Source organism: Penicillium angulare, assembly GCF_028827245.1.
Source record: "Penicillium angulare strain IBT 27051 chromosome Unknown utg000005l_segment0_segment0, whole genome shotgun sequence".
In the NCBI taxonomy this organism is placed as follows: Eukaryota; Fungi; Ascomycota; class Eurotiomycetes; order Eurotiales; family Aspergillaceae; genus Penicillium; species Penicillium angulare.
In genome coordinates, this window is record NW_026623164.1 from 695,191 (window position 1) to 714,391 (window position 19,201).

General features: G+C 45.1%; 9 protein-coding genes across 9 annotated transcripts; 3 read left to right on the top strand and 6 right to left on the bottom strand.

The window, feature by feature from the left end:
- Positions 1–253: 253 nt before the first annotated feature.
- On the bottom strand, positions 254–1,668 carry N7478_007653 (SDR family oxidoreductase; the record flags this gene model as incomplete). The annotated part of the gene is made up of 4 exons (XM_056923867.1): positions 254–910; positions 966–1,142; positions 1,190–1,317; positions 1,374–1,668. 4 exons carry the CDS (start codon positions 1,666–1,668, stop codon positions 254–256), a joined length of 1,257 nt encoding a protein of 418 aa, XP_056776593.1.
- Positions 1,669–2,018: 350 nt separating this feature from the next.
- pmeA (putative pectin methylesterase) lies at positions 2,019–3,120 on the bottom strand (the record flags this gene model as incomplete). Its single annotated transcript, XM_056923868.1, has 3 exons — positions 2,019–2,446; positions 2,509–2,621; positions 2,678–3,120. The coding sequence occupies 3 exons, from the start codon at positions 3,118–3,120 to the stop codon at positions 2,019–2,021; spliced, it is 984 nt and encodes a 327-aa protein (XP_056776594.1).
- A 701-nt stretch (positions 3,121–3,821) lies between these two features.
- N7478_007655 (putative extracellular exo-polygalacturonase) lies at positions 3,822–5,102 on the top strand (the record flags this gene model as incomplete). Its single annotated transcript, XM_056923869.1, has 2 exons — positions 3,822–4,228; positions 4,307–5,102. 2 exons carry the CDS (start codon positions 3,822–3,824, stop codon positions 5,100–5,102), a joined length of 1,203 nt encoding a protein of 400 aa, XP_056776595.1.
- Positions 5,103–8,764: 3,662 nt separating this feature from the next.
- Positions 8,765–10,118, bottom strand: N7478_007656 (uncharacterized protein; the record flags this gene model as incomplete). Its single annotated transcript, XM_056923870.1, has 4 exons — positions 8,765–9,212; positions 9,276–9,652; positions 9,708–9,815; positions 9,888–10,118. The coding sequence occupies 4 exons, from the start codon at positions 10,116–10,118 to the stop codon at positions 8,765–8,767; spliced, it is 1,164 nt and encodes a 387-aa protein (XP_056776596.1).
- A 1,477-nt stretch (positions 10,119–11,595) lies between these two features.
- N7478_007657 (uncharacterized protein) lies at positions 11,596–12,489 on the top strand (the record flags this gene model as incomplete). Its single annotated transcript, XM_056923871.1, has 2 exons — positions 11,596–11,636; positions 11,877–12,489. 2 exons carry the CDS (start codon positions 11,596–11,598, stop codon positions 12,487–12,489), a joined length of 654 nt encoding a protein of 217 aa, XP_056776597.1.
- A 396-nt stretch (positions 12,490–12,885) lies between these two features.
- N7478_007658 (uncharacterized protein) lies at positions 12,886–14,768 on the top strand (the record flags this gene model as incomplete). The annotated part of the gene is made up of 3 exons (XM_056923872.1): positions 12,886–13,308; positions 13,443–13,659; positions 13,783–14,768. The coding sequence occupies 3 exons, from the start codon at positions 12,886–12,888 to the stop codon at positions 14,766–14,768; spliced, it is 1,626 nt and encodes a 541-aa protein (XP_056776598.1).
- An 818-nt stretch (positions 14,769–15,586) lies between these two features.
- N7478_007659 (uncharacterized protein) lies at positions 15,587–15,982 on the bottom strand (the record flags this gene model as incomplete). The annotated part of the gene is made up of 1 exon (XM_056923873.1): positions 15,587–15,982. The coding sequence occupies one exon, from the start codon at positions 15,980–15,982 to the stop codon at positions 15,587–15,589; it is 396 nt and encodes a 131-aa protein (XP_056776599.1).
- Positions 15,983–16,601: 619 nt separating this feature from the next.
- On the bottom strand, positions 16,602–16,834 carry N7478_007660 (uncharacterized protein; the record flags this gene model as incomplete). The annotated part of the gene is made up of 2 exons (XM_056923874.1): positions 16,602–16,615; positions 16,666–16,834. 2 exons carry the CDS (start codon positions 16,832–16,834, stop codon positions 16,602–16,604), a joined length of 183 nt encoding a protein of 60 aa, XP_056776600.1.
- A 1,063-nt stretch (positions 16,835–17,897) lies between these two features.
- N7478_007661 (uncharacterized protein) lies at positions 17,898–18,134 on the bottom strand (the record flags this gene model as incomplete). The annotated part of the gene is made up of 1 exon (XM_056923875.1): positions 17,898–18,134. The coding sequence occupies one exon, from the start codon at positions 18,132–18,134 to the stop codon at positions 17,898–17,900; it is 237 nt and encodes a 78-aa protein (XP_056776601.1).
- Positions 18,135–19,201: the final 1,067 nt, after the last annotated feature.

Genomic DNA, 19,201 nt, shown 5'->3' on the forward strand with positions numbered 1-19,201 from the left:
TTTATGTTCTTTTCTTAACATAGATCCTGGAACAAATGGCATTCTCACTATATTTTTTCTCAAGTTATTCATTGATGAGCAATGTCATTTAGATTTATTGTGACTTGTTTGAGAATAAACCGACTGAAATTCGCTCAATTGGCCCGGATAGTGCCCAGAGTTTCATTGGACGATATGAAAGCGATTTATTGATGTTCATAGTCACACCACAGCTTTTAGATCCAAAAGACTACTTTCTGCTCAATCTTGTCCACTAAAGTATGAGCCCAGCTTTTCTGAACATTTCAAAGCTGTACAACCATGCTTGAATCGGGGCTCCATCTAATTCGAAACCCGAGCTCTTCAACTTTGTCAAACTCATTTGACGATCAAAAGTCAACCAGTATCCCACACTGTCCAATTGTCGACTACCAGCGCCAACGCCTCCGCCGACAGCATTCACACGTCCACACTTCGCAAATATCCCATTATGTTTGGCAATATACTCGCCAGGGGTTAGGCCGGTGGTAGCTTGAGGAAGTTCTCCGACCCTGAGACTATCTTTCGTGGGTTCCAGCTTCTCTTCAGGCGGCCCGACGCCTACAAGACCGAACCATTTGGCGAGATGAGGCCAAATTTCACCATATTTGCATGGGATATCGTCATCGGCGATGTTGAATAACTGGCCATTACCGCAGATAGTAGGGTGCATCGAAGCATATATCATGAAGCGAGCGATTGTCTTGCTAGCCGCAGGAGTGAACAAGGAGGTGGCGCCAGCCACATTGCCGGGGAAAGGGACTTCGGTGGCGAAGTTGCTCTCGGCCATTGGGGCATTCGGACCGACGCCATGGTTATAGGCGTACAGAGAAAGATACTGGGCCCAGTGTAGTGCGAGACTAAACTGGGAACCATTTGGTGTGAAGCCGATCTTGATTCGAGTTAGTTATACTGTGAGACATAGTAGTAGGCAAAAATATACGCACAATAGCATCGGGACAAACTTCGCACCATGTCCAACTCTTCTCTTCACTTGCTTTATCAAGCATGTGGCGATATGCCGGGTATACAACTGTCTTGGCATAATCACTTGGAAGGTTCTTCACCATATCCTCTATCAAGGGCGGCGTGAAAGTTCCACTGGGAGCGTAAATCCCATAACCCTACGCAATTAGTACAGTTTAAACGTTTTACCGTTGTGATTACTTACTCTTGTCCCCCCGGGAAATGCCACGAACTTTAAGTTCGAACTGATAAGGTTATGGGCGTCGATAACATTCTGAAACATGCGCTTATTGAGCGCAACTTCCTCGATATCATCCTCAATTGCAGTGAAAACTTCTTCCGTCAGTTCTGTATAGCCTGGGACCAAAATTGACACCTCGTAAACCTACCTAAGTAAAATATATGGGTGACTTTTTCAATGTCTTTGACTTTTTGGGTTAAAGATCGCGCTAGTGTGGACCCGTCGCCCTGCCGAAGGTCAATGCCTGAGACGAGCTGCAATTCTCGCTGATCAACTGGTTCAGGCCAATGGGACTCCGACAAATCGAGGGGCCGGTTCGTGACAGCAGTAACTTTGGAGAACGATGTTGCATGTAGATAAGAGCCTAGAAGTTGGTCGACTAGAGCCCAGCCAATTATACCCGATGCCCCATACACTATAGCGTGGTTAGATGTTTCGGCCATTTTGATGCAGCGATGAATTTTTATTTATTGTTATTTTTCCAGGGGGATTGCGACTTCTGAAATACATAGCTTAATTTGCGCGACTAGGCGCCATGATGTCTACTTTGATCTTGCGGGTTCCATACTTCACCATGAGTCTTGGTGAGTCATGATGGCTAGCCATGAACAATGTCCCATCCACATCCACTCTTATGCATGCTCCACTTTTGCCCCGTTCTCAAAACGGGCGCGGTCGAGCCTTCTCAGGATTGGCATACCATAATGTAAAAATTATGAACTACGTGATATCGGACTTGGAGGGAAATTTTAAGTAATTTCAATCGTATTCAGTTACACACTAATTCAAGCGCTTAGTAACTCCCATCAATCCAAGCAGCATAATCGCTACCCAGAACAGTTGTCTTGGTCACCCCAGCCGAAATAGAGCTTTCATACTTCCTCGCCGAGGTGCTCGATCCATCTCCAGTATTATCGTACTCGTAGTACAATGGCGTTGCTCCATCAGCCATAGTAGTCCACCCAGCAGAATTAATCAAGCTTCCCAGTTCTGAATTCTGATAAATCACACGCGCGAGAACACGCCACGGACGACCAAGATACACATCACCATCGAGGTCTACTCCGGACGCAGCCTTGATGTTGCAGTTATCGATCGCATACCAGGAACTATCGGTGGATTCTTCACGAGAATTTGCAGTGATGGCACCCGAGCCGTTGGAGACGATGTCGCATTCGCCAAACCAAGCCGAAGCGTCGCCGAAGATATAGTCGACGGCTCCTATAGACCTGGATTAGTATTTGAAATCAACAATATGTATTTTCTGTCATTATTTTCCATACCTTCAATCATGCAATTGGAGTAATACTGCGTTCCTGCTTTGGCATACAAGGTATCTTGATACCCTGAGAATTGGCAACCGTAAAAACCAAGATGATCGGCATTCCCAACAAGTCTGCACCAGCTAATAAGTCTTCATCTTGACGCACGAAGAATTGCCATATTACTTACGCCACAGCTTGTGCACCCTCCCCATATCCATTCACAACATTGATATTGTACATCTTAAATCCATCTGAAACAACATTCACAGTAGCGCTGAGATCCAAACTCCCCGCATCCTCAGACGATATAGTATGCGTGATGGTAACTGTATTATCCTTGTATTCCCCCGAGTCTGTTGTCTCGCCGTACAAGGTCAATTCACCCGCAAAGTCAATCTTCAACTGTTCCGCGTATGTGCCGCTGTAAACAAATATACAGGCAGAGGAAGCCGATGAATCAAGTGCATCAAGGGCATCTCCAATTGTAGAGTATGTTCCTGATGAGCCTACGGATAAGCATCCAGATGGCGGGGATGTTCGGCTAACGGTGTTGCCGCGGCGGACCTTAGTAGGTGCGCCGGTAACTGTTGTGCCGAGGCATACTGCGGCAAGAAATGTTGATATATGCATATTTGAATTGGATTATCGTTAGAGATATCTAGGATTCGAAGAGCTGAGTTCTCTGATGGTGGCAGAGGCTTTTTATGCAAGAAATCATTGATTTTTAAGTTGCTCCGTGGCCATTTTGGTTCGGATGACCTGTTTCCAGATACCTGCTCTAACTTGGCATTTTACATGACGGACTTCAGCAGATGGAAAATTCTCCGCATGATCCTGCAATTCCGCCAAATATTCCATGAATAGGCAGTTCTTGAAACATAATATTGCTTGGCTGCTGAAATGTGGGGATTCGGATATTAACAGCCTGGAACATCATCAAGCTTTTTACAGGCTGGGGAGATATAACTCTTCAAGCGCCCGGATCAAACCCCCAATGAAAAAGTCTGGGCTTAGATCGTTTTTACCCGGCAAGGTGGCATGTGAATAAAATGACAGGTACTAATGGCTGGCTATTATCAACGAAAGATGTGGGGCCGAGCACCCTGCATATATCGTCGGGAGATGGAGAAACACATTGACACCCGCTAGGTAAGAGATATTCCTCGAATAAAGACAGCGTTTCAAACTAAAACCCGGGTGGCCCTCCGTATACATTTAGTAGTGGATCGGCACTGCAACCCAACAAGAAAATAATTATAGGCTATATAAATGATGAATGATAGAACATTAGAATCAGACCTAGCATTTCACATAACGTAACACTCTTTGTCATGGCGAAGTCCAATGCACTGAAGCTTTTAGGCTTTATGTCTACAATTTCATTCGCTTTTGCCCTTCCTCCAACCCAGGCCCTCAATGCTCGCGCTTCGACCTGCACTCCCGTCGCAGGCGGGTCTTCCTCAACAGATGACGTCCCTGCCATAACATCAGCAATAGCATCATGTGGCTCTGGTGGAACTATTGTAATTCCAGCAGGCACAACATACTACCTCAACAGTGTACTCGATTTTGCTGGCTGCAGCGGCTGCGACTTTCAAATTGAAGGGTTACTCAAATTCGCGTCCGACACAGATTATTGGGAAGGACGCACTGCGATGATTAATGTCAAGAATATTGACGGAATCAAAATTCGATCTGTTACAGGTAGTGGCGTTATCGACGGGAATGGACAAGACGCGTAAGTTCATTAATACACCCTCAAGAATACAACGATGGGCAGTTTTCAGGTTGGCGCATACTAAACTATGAAATATAGATGGGATTTATTCGCCTCAGACAGCAGCTACGCGCGTCCAACACTACTTTACATAACTGGTGGCTCGGATATCACGGTCTCCGGTCTTAGGCAAAAGAACCCACCCAACGTCTTCATTTCCGTCAAGGGTGACAGTACGAACGTTGCCTTCTCAGACTTGGAATTGGACGCGACTTCGAAAAGTAGCAATGCCCCTAAAAATACTGATGGGTTCGATATTGGCGCCAGCACATATGTCACCCTCTCAAATATCCAGATCACGAACGATGATGACTGTGTCGCCTTCAAGCCAGGTGCAAACTATGTTACTGTCACTGACATAACCTGTACTGGAAGTCATGGGCTATCTGTTGGTTCATTGGGCTCAAGTGGTGACGACACAGTGAAGAATGTGTACGTGTCTGGGGCAAAGATGATTAATTCAACAAAAGCTGCTGGGATCAAGACGTATCCCTCTGGCGGTGACCATGGACTCTCAACCGTGACAAATGTTACCTGGGATGGTGTTGTGGTCGACGGATGTGATTATGCAATTCAGATTCAGAGTTGTTATGGTGAAGACGCGAGTTACTGTGAGGATTATCCGGGGGATGCAGTTTTAACAGACGTGGTCTTCAAGGGATTCAGTGGAATGACACCGGGGGAAGTTACAGGTAATTTGGATTGTGGTGCTAATGGAACCTGCGGAGTGACTGTTGTTGATTATACGGTGGTGGGATCATCGGGGAGTGAAGTTCTTTGTGCGAATACCCCGAGTGATCTTGGGATTACATGTACATCTGGGGCATCAGGGTAGAAAGCTTATATCTAGATGAAATGAGGACTTGGAGTTGTTGCAACTGATCGATTCAATGAACTTTGTACCTTTTGATAATGCAAATTCTGTATATTCTTATTCACTAAAAGAAAGAAAAGAAAGAAAGAAGTGTCATTGAGCTTAGCTCAACCTCTATTGCGGCGAATTTCGATCTCCTGGTGATGATAAGTTTGATGAAACTCATCCCACAAAACAGCCACTGCAACCTGATTATATTTCCCAGGGGCTCTAAAAAGTGTATTAGTCTCAAATGGAAGCCCGATATTCTTATCAAGGTCACGGCTCCAATTCTTCAAGATTATATCGCATGCTTGCAGTAAATTCACAAAGTCTCTTGATGCAAAAGGAACTTCAATGGATAATATTGGGTTCCAAACCAGTCCAAGCTCATATACCTCATCAACGTTGGCTGTTGACGTTTCGTATGTTTGCCCATGAAGTACCTTCTCGCGCGCAACCTCTATAATATCCGTATCGCTTTTGTATTTGTCGCAGGAAAAGTCGAAGACTATATGCACCCAGCTTTTGCGAGGATTTGACTTGGATTTGACAGTTGCCATTTATGGTGCGTATATTTCGATATTTGATGTTTAACAACTTGAATTTTTGAGATGATTCCGGGGCAATATATCACTAAGTTTTGCGAGACCGAAATGGCATGATTAATTCTCCATCCTTTGTAAAAGAATTTTAATACGGAATAGTCTTCGAGCAACAAAGGGATATGTTCTGTTGATAATTTAATAATGGAATGTCTCTTTGTCACGAAGCGTTCTTCCCGGCTTTGTTTATCAAGTATCATATTTCGATTCTTTCTTTCTATTATTCATAATGTTTCTATACTCACTATCTGTCCATTTTCCAAAGAAACCTTATGAGGGGTTTTTTCGTTCTGATTTTGAAACGAACCAAATGTCAAGGTTCAAAGACAAAATTCATGACAATACTTCCACGAAAAGGATATCTTTGGGTCTTGTTATCCGCTTATGGTTTAATTCCTTGTATTATACATACGCACTCTGCTATTAGACGAGGAACCAATTATTGATTATCAAGCTGTAGGGGTATTAGGAGCATAAGTGTCTCGTTATCTATACTAGTGATCCTTCCAAATCTACAAGCTAAGGTAGCGTTCCTAATTATGCTATCGATCGCAGATGAAGCTGTCACTTCGAATGCTGATTGGTTCGACTGAGACTAACTATGGGCACAATTGAGCCATATTTGAGAGGAGTTTCATGCAGAACACCATTTAAAACACCCCAGGTCTCAGTTAACGCCGAGAGGCGAGCGGAATGAGGCCTAGCCAGCGCTTGATCATTGGACGTCGTTGATCATGCTTCCGTCTCATCTGAATACTAGGACACTGGGTCATTGTGACGTGACTACGTGTTGCTACTCTGAAGCAACGTACATATATCCAGTTGGGCACAGTCTCGATAGCGTGGGCCTTTGAATAATGGAATTTATGATTTGTGTTATCACATATTTCACCTCGTCGATCGTAAGGGATAACCACCGAGAGGAAAGACTTTCCCCCTCCACCCGTTCCATCAGGATATATACTACTCCAGTGGGATTATCCAATGTTGTTGAATATACCAAGACCTCCGGTACAGATAATTTGAGAAACTTTCGCAGAAAGTTCATCGTCGCCACCTCATTAGCAGTTATACAATGAGGCGGCCCGGCTATAGGAGTAGGAATTCGTGCAATCACTTCACGATAATTTTTTTGCCCGCAGAATGAACACTTTGTTGAAGCTCCCCTCCGCAAGCTTAGAAATATGGGCAATAGTTTTGGTTTAATACTTCGCCCGCGATCCGTTAGAGCTCTGTTGGTCCAAACTTGACGTATCGCTCATTTAAACGGTCGTTCTCGTTGAATCTAACAGACACTCAGTAACTGAAACCAGAGCTATAAAAGACTTGACTAGCATCCATCGGCGTGATGTGTTTCGAAAGAATTCTTCATAATGTGGTGAATTGGTGGATGAACGACGGCGGAATGAAACGGATATGGTAGGCTGCCTGGAGCGGATCCACGGTTTGTTGGAACAGGGATGCGTGGTATACTTCGAGTAATAGCAAGTCCTTGAAAAATTCTTATAATTGTTCAAAAATAATGATAGAGGCAAGAAATGGAGCGTATAAAGATGGTTGACGGGGGTAGGAATACAATTCTGAATTTTAGGACGGTATTTATGATCATGATGGCGTTAGATAGTATGTAAGTAGAAGTTCCCTATATCTGGAACCTGGAAGCAACCTTGAAAACTTTACGGATATACATTGATACATATATGCGGATAGAACGTATGCGATTCTATATACCTGGGAAGGAGATTTATGAACATAAGCATCATGTCCTAATGTAGATGAAATGAACATAGCAACCTGTAAGTAGTTTCAAGTTCCTACAGCCACAAAGAAAATTTAACTGATACAGGACTGACATAGCCACAGCCTCAGAATTTACGTAATTTTCTACATATGGGGAGGAAGATTCTTCAACATGAGACTTATTCAAATGAATATGAACAGCCCCCACATGGAGCACTGGCAGTGGTAAGTGGTCGGTCCCTTATGAATATCTAGAACCTTCCACGACATTCAAAAATATGAGACTGATGCGAGGGGAATACAAATAGCCCCCACCTGTATGTCGTTTTCGATTCTGAGATTTGATTCGAACGCAGAACTGACGCGTGAGTAACACTAAGACAACACAGCTTTGTGTCTATGACACAATACGGCGCTGTAAAAGCAAATGTAAGTAGCGGATATTCATATACAGCAACTCGCAGTAACATTGCGGCCTTTAGTGGATTATTCGCGGTCTTTCATTGGATATCTCTTCGCCTTGGTATAGGTTTTCCCTTTTAGCTTAGGTTTCCCTATACTGTTATGTAAATGCAAAGGCTCGATTCTACCTCATAATTCATCTTCTTCCATAATAACTGTAACAATTATGACCCCCACGCCCGGGTATTGAATTCTTCAGTTCCATATAATCTATAATTAGATCATACACTGTTGGTGACGATGATGTAAAAGTGATCGGCAGTCCCTTTGGTGCCCGGGTGGGAAGTGGGCATCAACAGTGCACAGGTAGGTATAGGGACCGGATGGCATTTCGTACACTTGATTTTGGTGATATAATTCCAACAAAAGTCTGACAGGCACTAGTTAGTCCGGATTGAAATCACGAGGTGCATTCCAGGCTTTGATTTTACTCATTTTTCGGCTTTGACGATTCTTAATTCCCGCTGACGATCTTTAAGCTTTGGGCGCAAAGTTTATTGACGGTCACTATTGGGGGCCGTGATGTAACTATTTCTCTTCCCCGCTGTGATTGTGTGATCGGATTAATAGATTGCGCACGGTCGATATGAGTGTTCGGTCGAGGTGGTCAGCATTCGAGTCCAGAGCATTGTAGTCCGGCATGTTTACCATCAAGATCCGAACGATGCCATTTTCTTAGTATCAGAGTTTTCCCCCATATGTGACCTTCTACTGCTAGGTGATCCATCTGGAACAAATGTGTAGTAAGAATTAAATTATCTTTTAATTTCGTTGTCAAGTAAAGAATGGGTATGGGGAATCATAACGCTAGAAATCAAAAATCGACTCGGTGGGAAATCAAACTTGAATCCGAGAAGCCCTCGCTTCCTCAACTGTCAACTCCACATCGTGCTGTACTCGAATAAACATCGGTCCAATGTACTGTTGAAGCTTCTCTCTCTCTTGCCTATTGCGTTCAGTTTCTGCATGGGCCTCAATAGTAAGCTGCATCTCATCTTCTTTTTTCCCGTTCATAAAGTCAAGTCGCGAGTCAAAGCCAGTTACTCCGGAAGAGCTACCTGCGCTCTTCGAAGTAAAGCTGAACTTGCTACCGAGGTATGCCCTGTATTCAACCTTGAGAAAGAATCTGAAGAAAGGCTGGATTGCTGGGAAAGTGGCGCAGATTATCCCTAGGCATGGCTCGAGTTGGGACCACAAAAAGACGGTTCCCATGACATAGGTGAGATCGGGGTTCGTTTTGAGGGTCTTCAGATAGTGAAGTCGAACGCCACTTGCGACTATGACGCTTCTTGGATGTTAGCAACGCTTTCATATCTTCGGGTATCAGTATATCAGTATCATCACTCACGTTACGCCTAGTCCGAGGAGAACAGAAAGAATGAGCTTTTGTCTCACACGCATATTCTGTGACCACACAATTGGAATTGGCACCAGAAAAATGAGTATGTCTGATATCACATTGGTAATCCCATTGCCAAGCCAAAAGTAGTAGAAGTCGTATCTATAATAGCCGCCGCTCGCATCGATGTATTGCGTCCAGTAATAGTGCAATGGGACAGGTCCGGCTAGAATGGCAATCAGACTGCCAATAGCATAAGCCACACTGATAACTAGATTTGCGATGATCATCCAGTTCATTCCCAGGATGCGGCGGTAGAACATCAAGATTGACAGCTTGATCAGGAACAGTTGGAAGACATAGAGAATGATAAAAGCGAATGTTCTCTAACACGTTGTTAGTCTCTGACACTTGAATCGAGATCCTTCAGAGAAGCCTCACCTTCTCTTGCACAACCAATGGTCCAAGTGTTTGACCCCAGATATGCATCCCAAGTCCATAATGTACGCCACCATAATATCCAATTGCTGTAAGTACAGTCAAAGGGGCCTAACAAGCGACTGATGTTAGTTTTCTGCATCGGAAATCGATACCCAACCAAGGTGATTCTAGAATACTCACTATAGAAGATAGCATAAGCCAGTCATCAACAAATGGTCGATTTTTCTGCACCCATAACAGCACAAAGAATCGAATCGAAAGCATAATAGTTGCAACTACAACCATAATCACGCAAATAATATTGTCCTTCGTCGCGAGGCTACCTTTCGGGTCCAGCCCGGCCGGCTTTGGAGCCAGAGTCGGATCTGCCTCTACCAAAGGGACATTCCAAACGGCGTCTAAGTTGGTCATCGCAGCGATCTAGCGCGCAATCGGTCGCTGAAATGTCAAATATGTCACAGGGCTTCAAGTTCAACTGCGGTCTCACTTGTGGGGAAGATGTAGACCTTAAAAGAAGAGAAGTGGATTTCGCCCTTGACGTAAAATTACATTTCGCGGGCTCTTAGCCTACCAATCTAGGTTAACATCTGCCCTGTTCAAGTGCTTGGACTAGTTTCCCAAAACGGGGAGAAGGATCAAAGCGAGTGGGGGCTGGGGGCCGAAACGCTGGTTAGTCTCCGCACTGATTGGCGATATTTCAGATGAGCAGGCACGTACGGCACGTTGGTCATTCCTGCAAGAGTATCTTTTCCGTTTATGTGGATTGGTGAGCGATCCTGGATGTTACAGTTGCTCGCACCTTCCAAGGTTTTTTCAACGTTGAAATTATATTCGAAATTAACAGATAACAGTTTCTCGTGCAATCTACCCCTCTGGAAAGGGGCTTGGGATAACATTGGGACGCTCGGGAAATTAAATTACAATCTCACCTGCGTCACCTTCATGCATTTAAACATGGCGTGTGGCTTGCAGGGGTATTGATCGAAGGATTCATGAATAAAGTTGAAAGATGGCGTTTTGGGCGCTATTGGGGGCCTTCGGCCCGGGGGCGATTCCATCAAGCCCCGCAGAGCTTGTACATGGACGTGACGAAATATTTGGCCTTCGGACTTTACAAGAAATAAGCGATGGTGTTTCAGAATGGAGATCATATCTCAATTGTGCCAACCTATAATACATATGGCCACATGGTGTGGTCCGTGTGGCGGAACGGGCTCCCCGTCCATTCAGCCATACTTAAGGTACATAGGACGCAAATGCGGTCATTCTTCAAAGTGCTCTTGGCGTTCAAAATGCACCTCCTTTTTGGCTTTGGGTGACTTAGGTAATTTGGACCGGGGGGTTTGGAGGTTTAAGTTGGAGTTAGGAAGATGAGGGCGGGGCATGCCAGTGCTTTATACACTACCTTGTACTGGATTGAGCCGCGGAGGTGTGTATAAAGTTCATGGCCGCACCTTATTTCTGGAGGTTCACCTACTATTAGGAAAGTGTATGATGGTCTATATGGTCATTATCGTCGTATTCCCCTTGCTGCCATGTTTGATTGCACTCCAGCGGCGTAACGATACGCGGAAATGAGTCTCCACTTCCTTTGGACCCACTTGATTGGTTTTGAGCTGCCCCTGCTTCAGACGGTCCAGAAGCCCAGTTGCTTAATTTTTATTAAGTGTAATTGATGAGAAGCTCTCAAGTTCATTCGAGATGAATATTCAATACATAATGTAGAGTGGAATATCGTCTCAAAGAAAAATTGGAAACTATTTCTTATAATAAGGAGGTATAGACTTCCGCTTATGGGAAATTATAGAAATTCGTCGACAACCTTTTCACTATTCTTCCCAGTATTCATTCATACGATCAATCATAGGCCGGTCTATTTCATATAGGTATGGCATCAAAGGTCAGCATACCGTGGATTATTGGATTAAGGTCTGTGACTCACCTGTTCTGAGTTTTTTTGAAAATACTCTCGCTCACCCCCTGATTTTCCGAGTCCTTCCTTTTCAACGCCATCAGCCTATCATGTTGCATATCCAATAGAGCATTGAAAACCTCTTCATCTAGCCAACTTTCTGCTCGATGATAGATCGGTCATCGGTCGTCTGAAAGGATAAAAAACAAAAGTGCACGAGCCTCAAAAGTAGCTATTACCGGAGACGTCTACTTCAGCGGCGTGGAGTTACAAGTAGGCCTTGTAACGGAAAGGGATGCTAAAACGGGTGAGTTGAACTGGCTGGTGTTCGGCCATGCTGCTGGTGATCTCAGCACGAGCCGCTTAGCCCCCGAGCTCAAGGATTCATTTCTGGATATCTCACTCCAGCAAGTGGCGTTTATCGCTTCAAATCATGACGCTCCGGCGTTGTCTTATCCTGGACTCAAGTGCCCGGCTGTGCAGGGAATTCAGTTCTGCGCGGCAATTTATGGAATTCACAAGTTGGAGCAGCTGCTTCGCGGTAGTGTCAAGGGTATGGTGCTGAGGGCAGCCTATCACTCTAGCAATAAGTTCGGACTGAGCATCATCCTCCCCGGAGAACGTACCATCAGCTTCACAGACACTGTGTACACCGGCCCCTTGGAGGTTGAGGTCCAGGCATCTGCAACTGATATTCAACTTATCCTCAAGGTAATTTTGAAAGTGAAGCGGGACAAAGAGGGCGACGATGCACCCATGCAATTTGCTCTTGGGCTCAAGGCAAAACACCTTAGCCGCGAGTGCGTACGTGCAGATGTTGACCCATTTGACAAATCCATGTGGACCCGGCGAGGCTCAAATCCGGCCTAAGGCTACTCTGTGCGCTCGAATGCGGCAGGTTTTTATGTATGTACAAACTGGTCAATATTCCATCCATCTCCCGCGGCCAAATCAACAGCTCTTTCCATACAAAATCTTCAAAATTCCCGTTCCTGATTTCCCGTTCCTGATTTCCCGTTCCTGATTTCCCGTTCCTGATTTCCCGTTCCTGATTCCAAGCTTCCGAGCGTCTGCCAGTTGGCCGGCATGTTCTTTTAGCGTGAATCCATCAATCAGTATGCCTTCGCAACGTCCGTCTTTCCCATACAAGAAAAAAATAAAATGCATCGATCGGGAATCGAACCCGAATCCCCCGCTAACGGCAGAGATATATATTATCAATATCTACTATCCTGGAAGGCGGAGATCATAACCATTAGACCATCGATGCTTCTCGAGTTTGGGTTAATCAATTCAAGCTTGATCACCACAGGTACGCTAGGGGAGATTAGCCTCGCCGGTGAACTAGCTGTAGGATCTAAGAAGGCAGGCGTCGCGATGAAGCTGAGCCAGAACCCAAAAGAACAATTGTTGGCTGCGCAGATTACCGACCTAGGTGTCGTAGACCTTGTCCAGTCCGCTTCAATGATCGCAAATGAAAGATTCCCGGAGCTCGAGGACTTTCTTCACTTCAAAAATGCTGGGCTCTATCTTTCGACAGGAACTTCTATTGGGGCGACTGAATACCCTACAGGCGCATCTCTGAAAGGCGATATGACGATATCCGGAAAGCGGGCGCAATTCAACTGCAGTGTGGGATCCAAAGTACAGCTGCAAGCCTCGATCGAGCAATTCCAACTAGGGCCCGAAGTTTTGCGGACCAGACCCCATTTTAGATATCGAGTTATCCGCAGACACACAGCATGTCCTCATTGATGGGCGGTTCAAATCTGGGATGCTTCCGCTGCCTGTCAACTCGAGGCAATTTTGTATCCCAAGCCTAGCTTCGACTTAAGCGTCATGGTGATTTCTGTCTCAAAGACTACAAGTCTTGGACAAATGCCGATTTCGAGATCCATGGCTTAATGGAACAACACCTCATTGACCATGTTGTTGGACAACTCGAACAACAGTTACAAGCCGCACAAAATGCCGCCAAGCATAGCTTTGACGAAATGAAAAATGATATGGATGCTAAGGAGGCAGCTTTCAAAGAACACTGTCAGGCTGCTATAGACGATCTCGAAGCCTCCCGCGCCCAGTGGCTATCAAAGAAGGCCGAATTTGATTCGAGCTTCTAGTCCGCACATGCTGAGGCCACGCGTATTCGATAGGACCTAACAGCCAAAGTCGACGAGGCAGAGCGCGCCTTCAAGGATCTTATTACCGAAAAGGCAGCCGAGTTAGAGCGCGTACGAGCAGATGCAACCGCGGCCATTCAACAAGCGGATTATGATATTGGCGACGCACAACGAGATAGTGACAATGCGGTCCTCGAAGCGCAAAGTGATCTGCAGCAGGTCCGACGTGAATTCGAGCAAGGCTTTGGTGGTGCAGAACGCGACCTTGAGGGTGCACGTCATGAGGTCGAAAATGCGCAGCGCCATGTTGATGATCATGATCGTGACATTGACCACATTAACCGCCGTATAGATGATGGGCCCTGGTATAATTGCCCTCCACTACTTGGAGAGAAGGCTGGCTTGTTGGCTGCCCAGGCAGCGGCAACCTCTTCGCTCCAGGTAGTGCGCGGTATCTTCTTCGCGGCTGAGGGCATTGTGCACGGGACTGGATTTGTGGCAGCAGAAGGTGCAATTGGCGCAGCGGAAGTAGCATTAGATGGCGTGCAAAAGGTCAAAACCGAGGCATTGATTGTGGCTCGTGCAGGGCTTGACAGAGTCCGAGACGCTCAAAATGCGATCATTCAGACCGCCGTGGGTGGTCTTCCCGCGGTGGTGACTGCAAGCGACGAATTTCACGTCTTTTATGTCGCTCGTAGTGCACTGGAAGGCGTCGAGAGCCTTGCTCAGGGAGCAATTAGTGGTGCACAAGAAGCTGTTGATGGTTTAAGCCAATGTGGGGAGTTCATCGCCTTCGATGCTGCTGAGACGGCGCTTCGGTTCGCACAGAACAACACTAGCGAGTTGAACCTGGCCCGACATGCTCTAGAGCTGGCTGAGGGTGCAGTCAATTTGGGACTCGATCTAGGGCAGTGGGCAGTACACCATGCTGGACAAATCTTCAATATCATCAAAGTGGAATTTTCGGGCTCCGGGCAGAGTCTTATCCATGCCTCAGCCGGTACAGCTCCATTGCGTGTCACCATTTAAGGGACTGTTTTGGGTGAAGTATTTGATATTCAGATTGTGTGGAAGCCTCACTTTGATCCTGTAGCTCTTATTAAAAAGCTCTTTGCTGAACTGTGGGAGAAGATCAAGAGGTTAGCCAAGGATCTTCTCCATGTTTAATATTGTATAAATAAATCTTTAAGGTGCATCAATATCTGTTATTTAAGAAAGGATGCCTTTCCAATCTGATCTGTCTGTGTTAAAAGGGAGCAAGCCCTGGGAATAAGCACATGGCAGTGGCTGAGCTGGATTCAACATTTTGTGAATATCTACTTTCAACATGTACTACAGTGATCAAAATCAAATAATTTCATTCAAATTTTGGAGTATTAGCAACTGTTAGCAACTTTTTCATTAGACGAGGATAGATCCCGCCTTTGTAAGATAACTAACTGCCTGACACAGCATAGTAGCTGTCCATGTATGGCTTTTGGTGTTGGCCCGAATTCAAAAGTCCGATGATAGTCAGAGGATCGCGGCTGTCAATGGGTGGCTGCTGGTTTTGGCCCGAAAGCGCAGAGTCTGGGATTGAGGGTCATAAATGTTGAAGAAGGGGCTAAAGATAGTAGGCCCCATAAACCCCTCAGTGAGAATATGAACTCTTTGAACCTTCTTTTTTTTTTGGTATACTCCCTAACATGGATCATTGGGTCTTTGGGGAACAGCTCGCCCAGCTTAAGCTTGGTGTAGTCTTTGCACAGGAGTTTATCCATTAGCGAGAGCATAAAAACCATATAACAAACTAGCTAGAACATAGTAAACCCATCGACAGTATTAATAAGTACTCGAGCCAAAGCTGGCTACTTCCTAACCTTCTTCAAAGCTTCTATGAATACGCGATGTTTCTTAATCACACCGTCATTATGGGAGACTCTATGGCCTTGCCATGCACGGAAGATAAACCGGCACCAAATAATCTTCTTCGCAGCCATCACGTTTACATGGTCTGGGATGGCTTCCCAGGACCCCAGTGTCTCAACTAATGCAAGGGTGAGGTACTGTACAGGTTTTCCCCACTGTAGCATAATACCAACTGGAGTGGTATTGATATTTTGGGCGAGTAACATGTCCCATGTCTTACTCCTTAGCCGACAGTCAGTAGATCCTTTGCGTGCCAGGACGAGATTTGTATCAATCTCGAAGATTGATGGGTAGTCGATTTTTGCCTGCTGCCTGAGGTATTCAGCTTCATACATCGTGCCTAGTCGATAGGCCGTGTTTTCTGTGAGATCGAGTACTTGCATGAATATCTTAAAGAAGTTGGAAGAGGGAAGGTGGAAATGACGGGAAGGTGAGAGATGAGAAATCCACCTGGGCACTTATTGTCGCTTTTGAGTGATGTAAGGTCAAATTATTCTCAATGAGGTTGTGGTCTCTTAAATAAATCACCAGTAGCACCAATTCAAGTTGCTGTGCATGAGTGCAACATGATTCTGGCCAGCGAGAGAATGGTCCTCTCCGGAAACAACTGGAAACGAAAATCTGGCGAGACGAGCCAGATGTGAACCTACTAGTACTATATTCTCCACCTTTGTGGCCCTGTGTATGTATTTATATTCTCTATCATATATAGTATGTTTTGCTTCATCCGTGTCTGCTGAAACTCGCTTTAGTGCCGATGCATGGTGCCGATGCATGGAAAGGATGACGAGGGGGGTACTCTACATCAGAGGTGTGGCTCTTTTATGGAGGCAGGGACAGCTGACCTACCAGGAGATCTCCTTTTAATGGTGCTTTGTTGCCGCAAAACAGAGAATGATATGAGCAGACAAATCCTGTGGTTCTGAGTATTGATTTCCAATTCTTATGATAATATTATAGAACGATCTCTATATTCAATTTCTATTGATTACACGCGAATCCTTACATATATTATCACCTGTATTGTTACGATCCTTGAGAATGTAGTCCCACTTCTTATCTTCGCGGTGAAGTGATGAAGTGGTGCTAGCCGCAATCTGCAAGCCAGATGAGGCGTGGCGTGAATATCCGGCTCGGGAGTATCCGTAAACCGGCTTATTTATAGACATTGCTTTCTTCTCAGACATTCTCATTCAACTTTCTGCCTATCTGCCCTCCCTGCCTCTATCACAGATGTCACTTCAATATTTTCCAACTGACTTGTTTCCTAGACCGTCCCAGACAAGCCGACCTACCTAGGTTCATGTCACAAAAGAAGGGGGGGCAGCAGATGTGTTCCACTATGAAGTAGTTGACTCCAGTATAAGCACTTGGAAAGATATTCTCTCTGCGCTCGACGATGCGCTCAGATTTGACTATCCAAACGAGCTACTCTGCTGGCAGGGAGTTCTTCCCGGAATGATAATCAAACACGTCTACATCACGGAACTCAGCTTTTGGTCCATCGTAAGAGCGAACAAAATGCATTCTTCTCAACCCGATATCCATCTCAGGCTGGCAGCCTGACCTAATCCATGGAAGGTGAGTAGCTCTAGGCCCCTCGATTCAACGTGTTTATCTTGACCGATTCGTTTTTAGGTTTACAAAACATCTACGATTGTACCTTGTTCCTCACGCAGCTCTAGAAAAGAAAAGAAAGAAACGTAAAAACTCTTCGCGTGGAATGAATCCTTTACTGGATATTCCAGTAAAGAGTGAGGTTTGAAGAGAGCCACTCGCCATAAAATCGGCAGTATGGGCTTTTGAATGGTGATAATTCTGACGAGGGTCGCTTTTTACTCGTGACATCGAAGGGTGTCCTGCAGCGAAAGGCCGAAAACGATATTGAGTGGAGATAGAGTGGATTATTGTCATTGAATCCGCGAATAATGCAATCTTTCTCCCATTTTTGCGTATTTATCCGTGATTTTTGTAGGCGGGGGCACAGGAGAACCCAAAGCCTGATCGAATCTGCGATGATATTGAAAGTACTTTAGCTAACCTAGTTGGAAACACTATCCGTTGTAAATCAACATGTCAGATTTCTGTCTGAGAATTTTGAATTTAAGGTATCCAGAAGTCACCTTTGTATTTCCACTACCTACTCCCCTAGAAATCTTGCGGCATGTTATTGTACGCATTTGTCTACACATAGTCCTGTTGCTCATTTCCTAAAAAGGCAACCAGAAGAAGAGATCACGCAGTAAGCTGTCACCTATTTGGAATTATGCTTGTAATCGGGATTCCACTTGGGTATCTCAAGTTCTCGAAGGCCACGACGTAAGACACAGATGCCAGCATAGTCTTGAAGCGGGTGGTCTGCTCCAGCGCGTCAACGGTTTCGGACACGCGGTCAAGGAACATGTCGTTCTTCTTTGGGGGCTTCTCGTCACCGAGACTGTCGAAGGCTGCGGTGGCTATCACGTTGGAGTGGCTGTCGCTGGACATAATAGATCGAATCAAAACCTGTGGCATCCATCCGAACGCTTCGGATCAGTATGGGGAAATAAAATTAATTTATTGATCCGGTAGTATCAAATAAATTGGCCCTTGCGAGGGCCTATATAGCAACCAGTAGAAGTTGTTGGAAGAGAAATACACAGAGATCTAGGAATTGGGTATTCCCACTCCAGCAAGGGTAACATGGTACGCAGGGTTCAAAATAGGGCGGTGCTTTTCGTCCTTGGCCATTTTTATGCCTTGTCGGTGGCTGGGACCAAATAATACCGGCTACCGTTCTACCCAAGTTTAAGTTGACTATATACTATTTGCTGTTTCGAAATTTAAAGATTTTTGATGCTCCAATTTGATAAACGATGCTGATTGAAATCGAGAACGAAGACCAGGTTCGGTGGATAGTAAGCCAACGATACTAATATCAGCCATATACTAATTACAGAGAACAGAGAGGAAGTTGACCCGCTCAATAAGGGGGTTGTTAAGCATGCTTGGAGCCCTAATGAGTTGAAAAATTAGGCAAACAATTTTCTTATAATGCATCGGAAGATCCCTGCTCCTGTTCTCCAGGAAGAGTTTGAAGAGCAAGGGGTGTTCACGGCATTTTCTTTCCCCTTACGGCCGAAGCCAGATATGCCGCCCGGCTTATTGTGGATAGTGAGATTTTTCAAGAGAAAAAAAAACTTAGAACCATACCACTAAACCTGCAGGATTTCTGGGAGTAAAAAAAAGAAATATAGAGGAGTCACGAACAAGAAAGGAAAAAAGAAATGGCGCTGCCCGGAATCGAACCGGGGTTATGACAGATAAGTATGATTACCACAATGTCAGGTCTTGACCACTGGACCACAGCACCGGATTAGTAATATGGATTAGCGGCCGGAAACTATAAGCTACGAAAGCAGAACACAAGACATGAAAAGAAGTAGCGCTGCCAGGAAATGACAAGTCGTGAATTCGGTGCCATAGCATTTGTTTTATGAATTCGATCATGATATAACACAATGGAATAATTCAATGTCAAGCCAGAGATAAGCATATACTCCCTACAACCAATG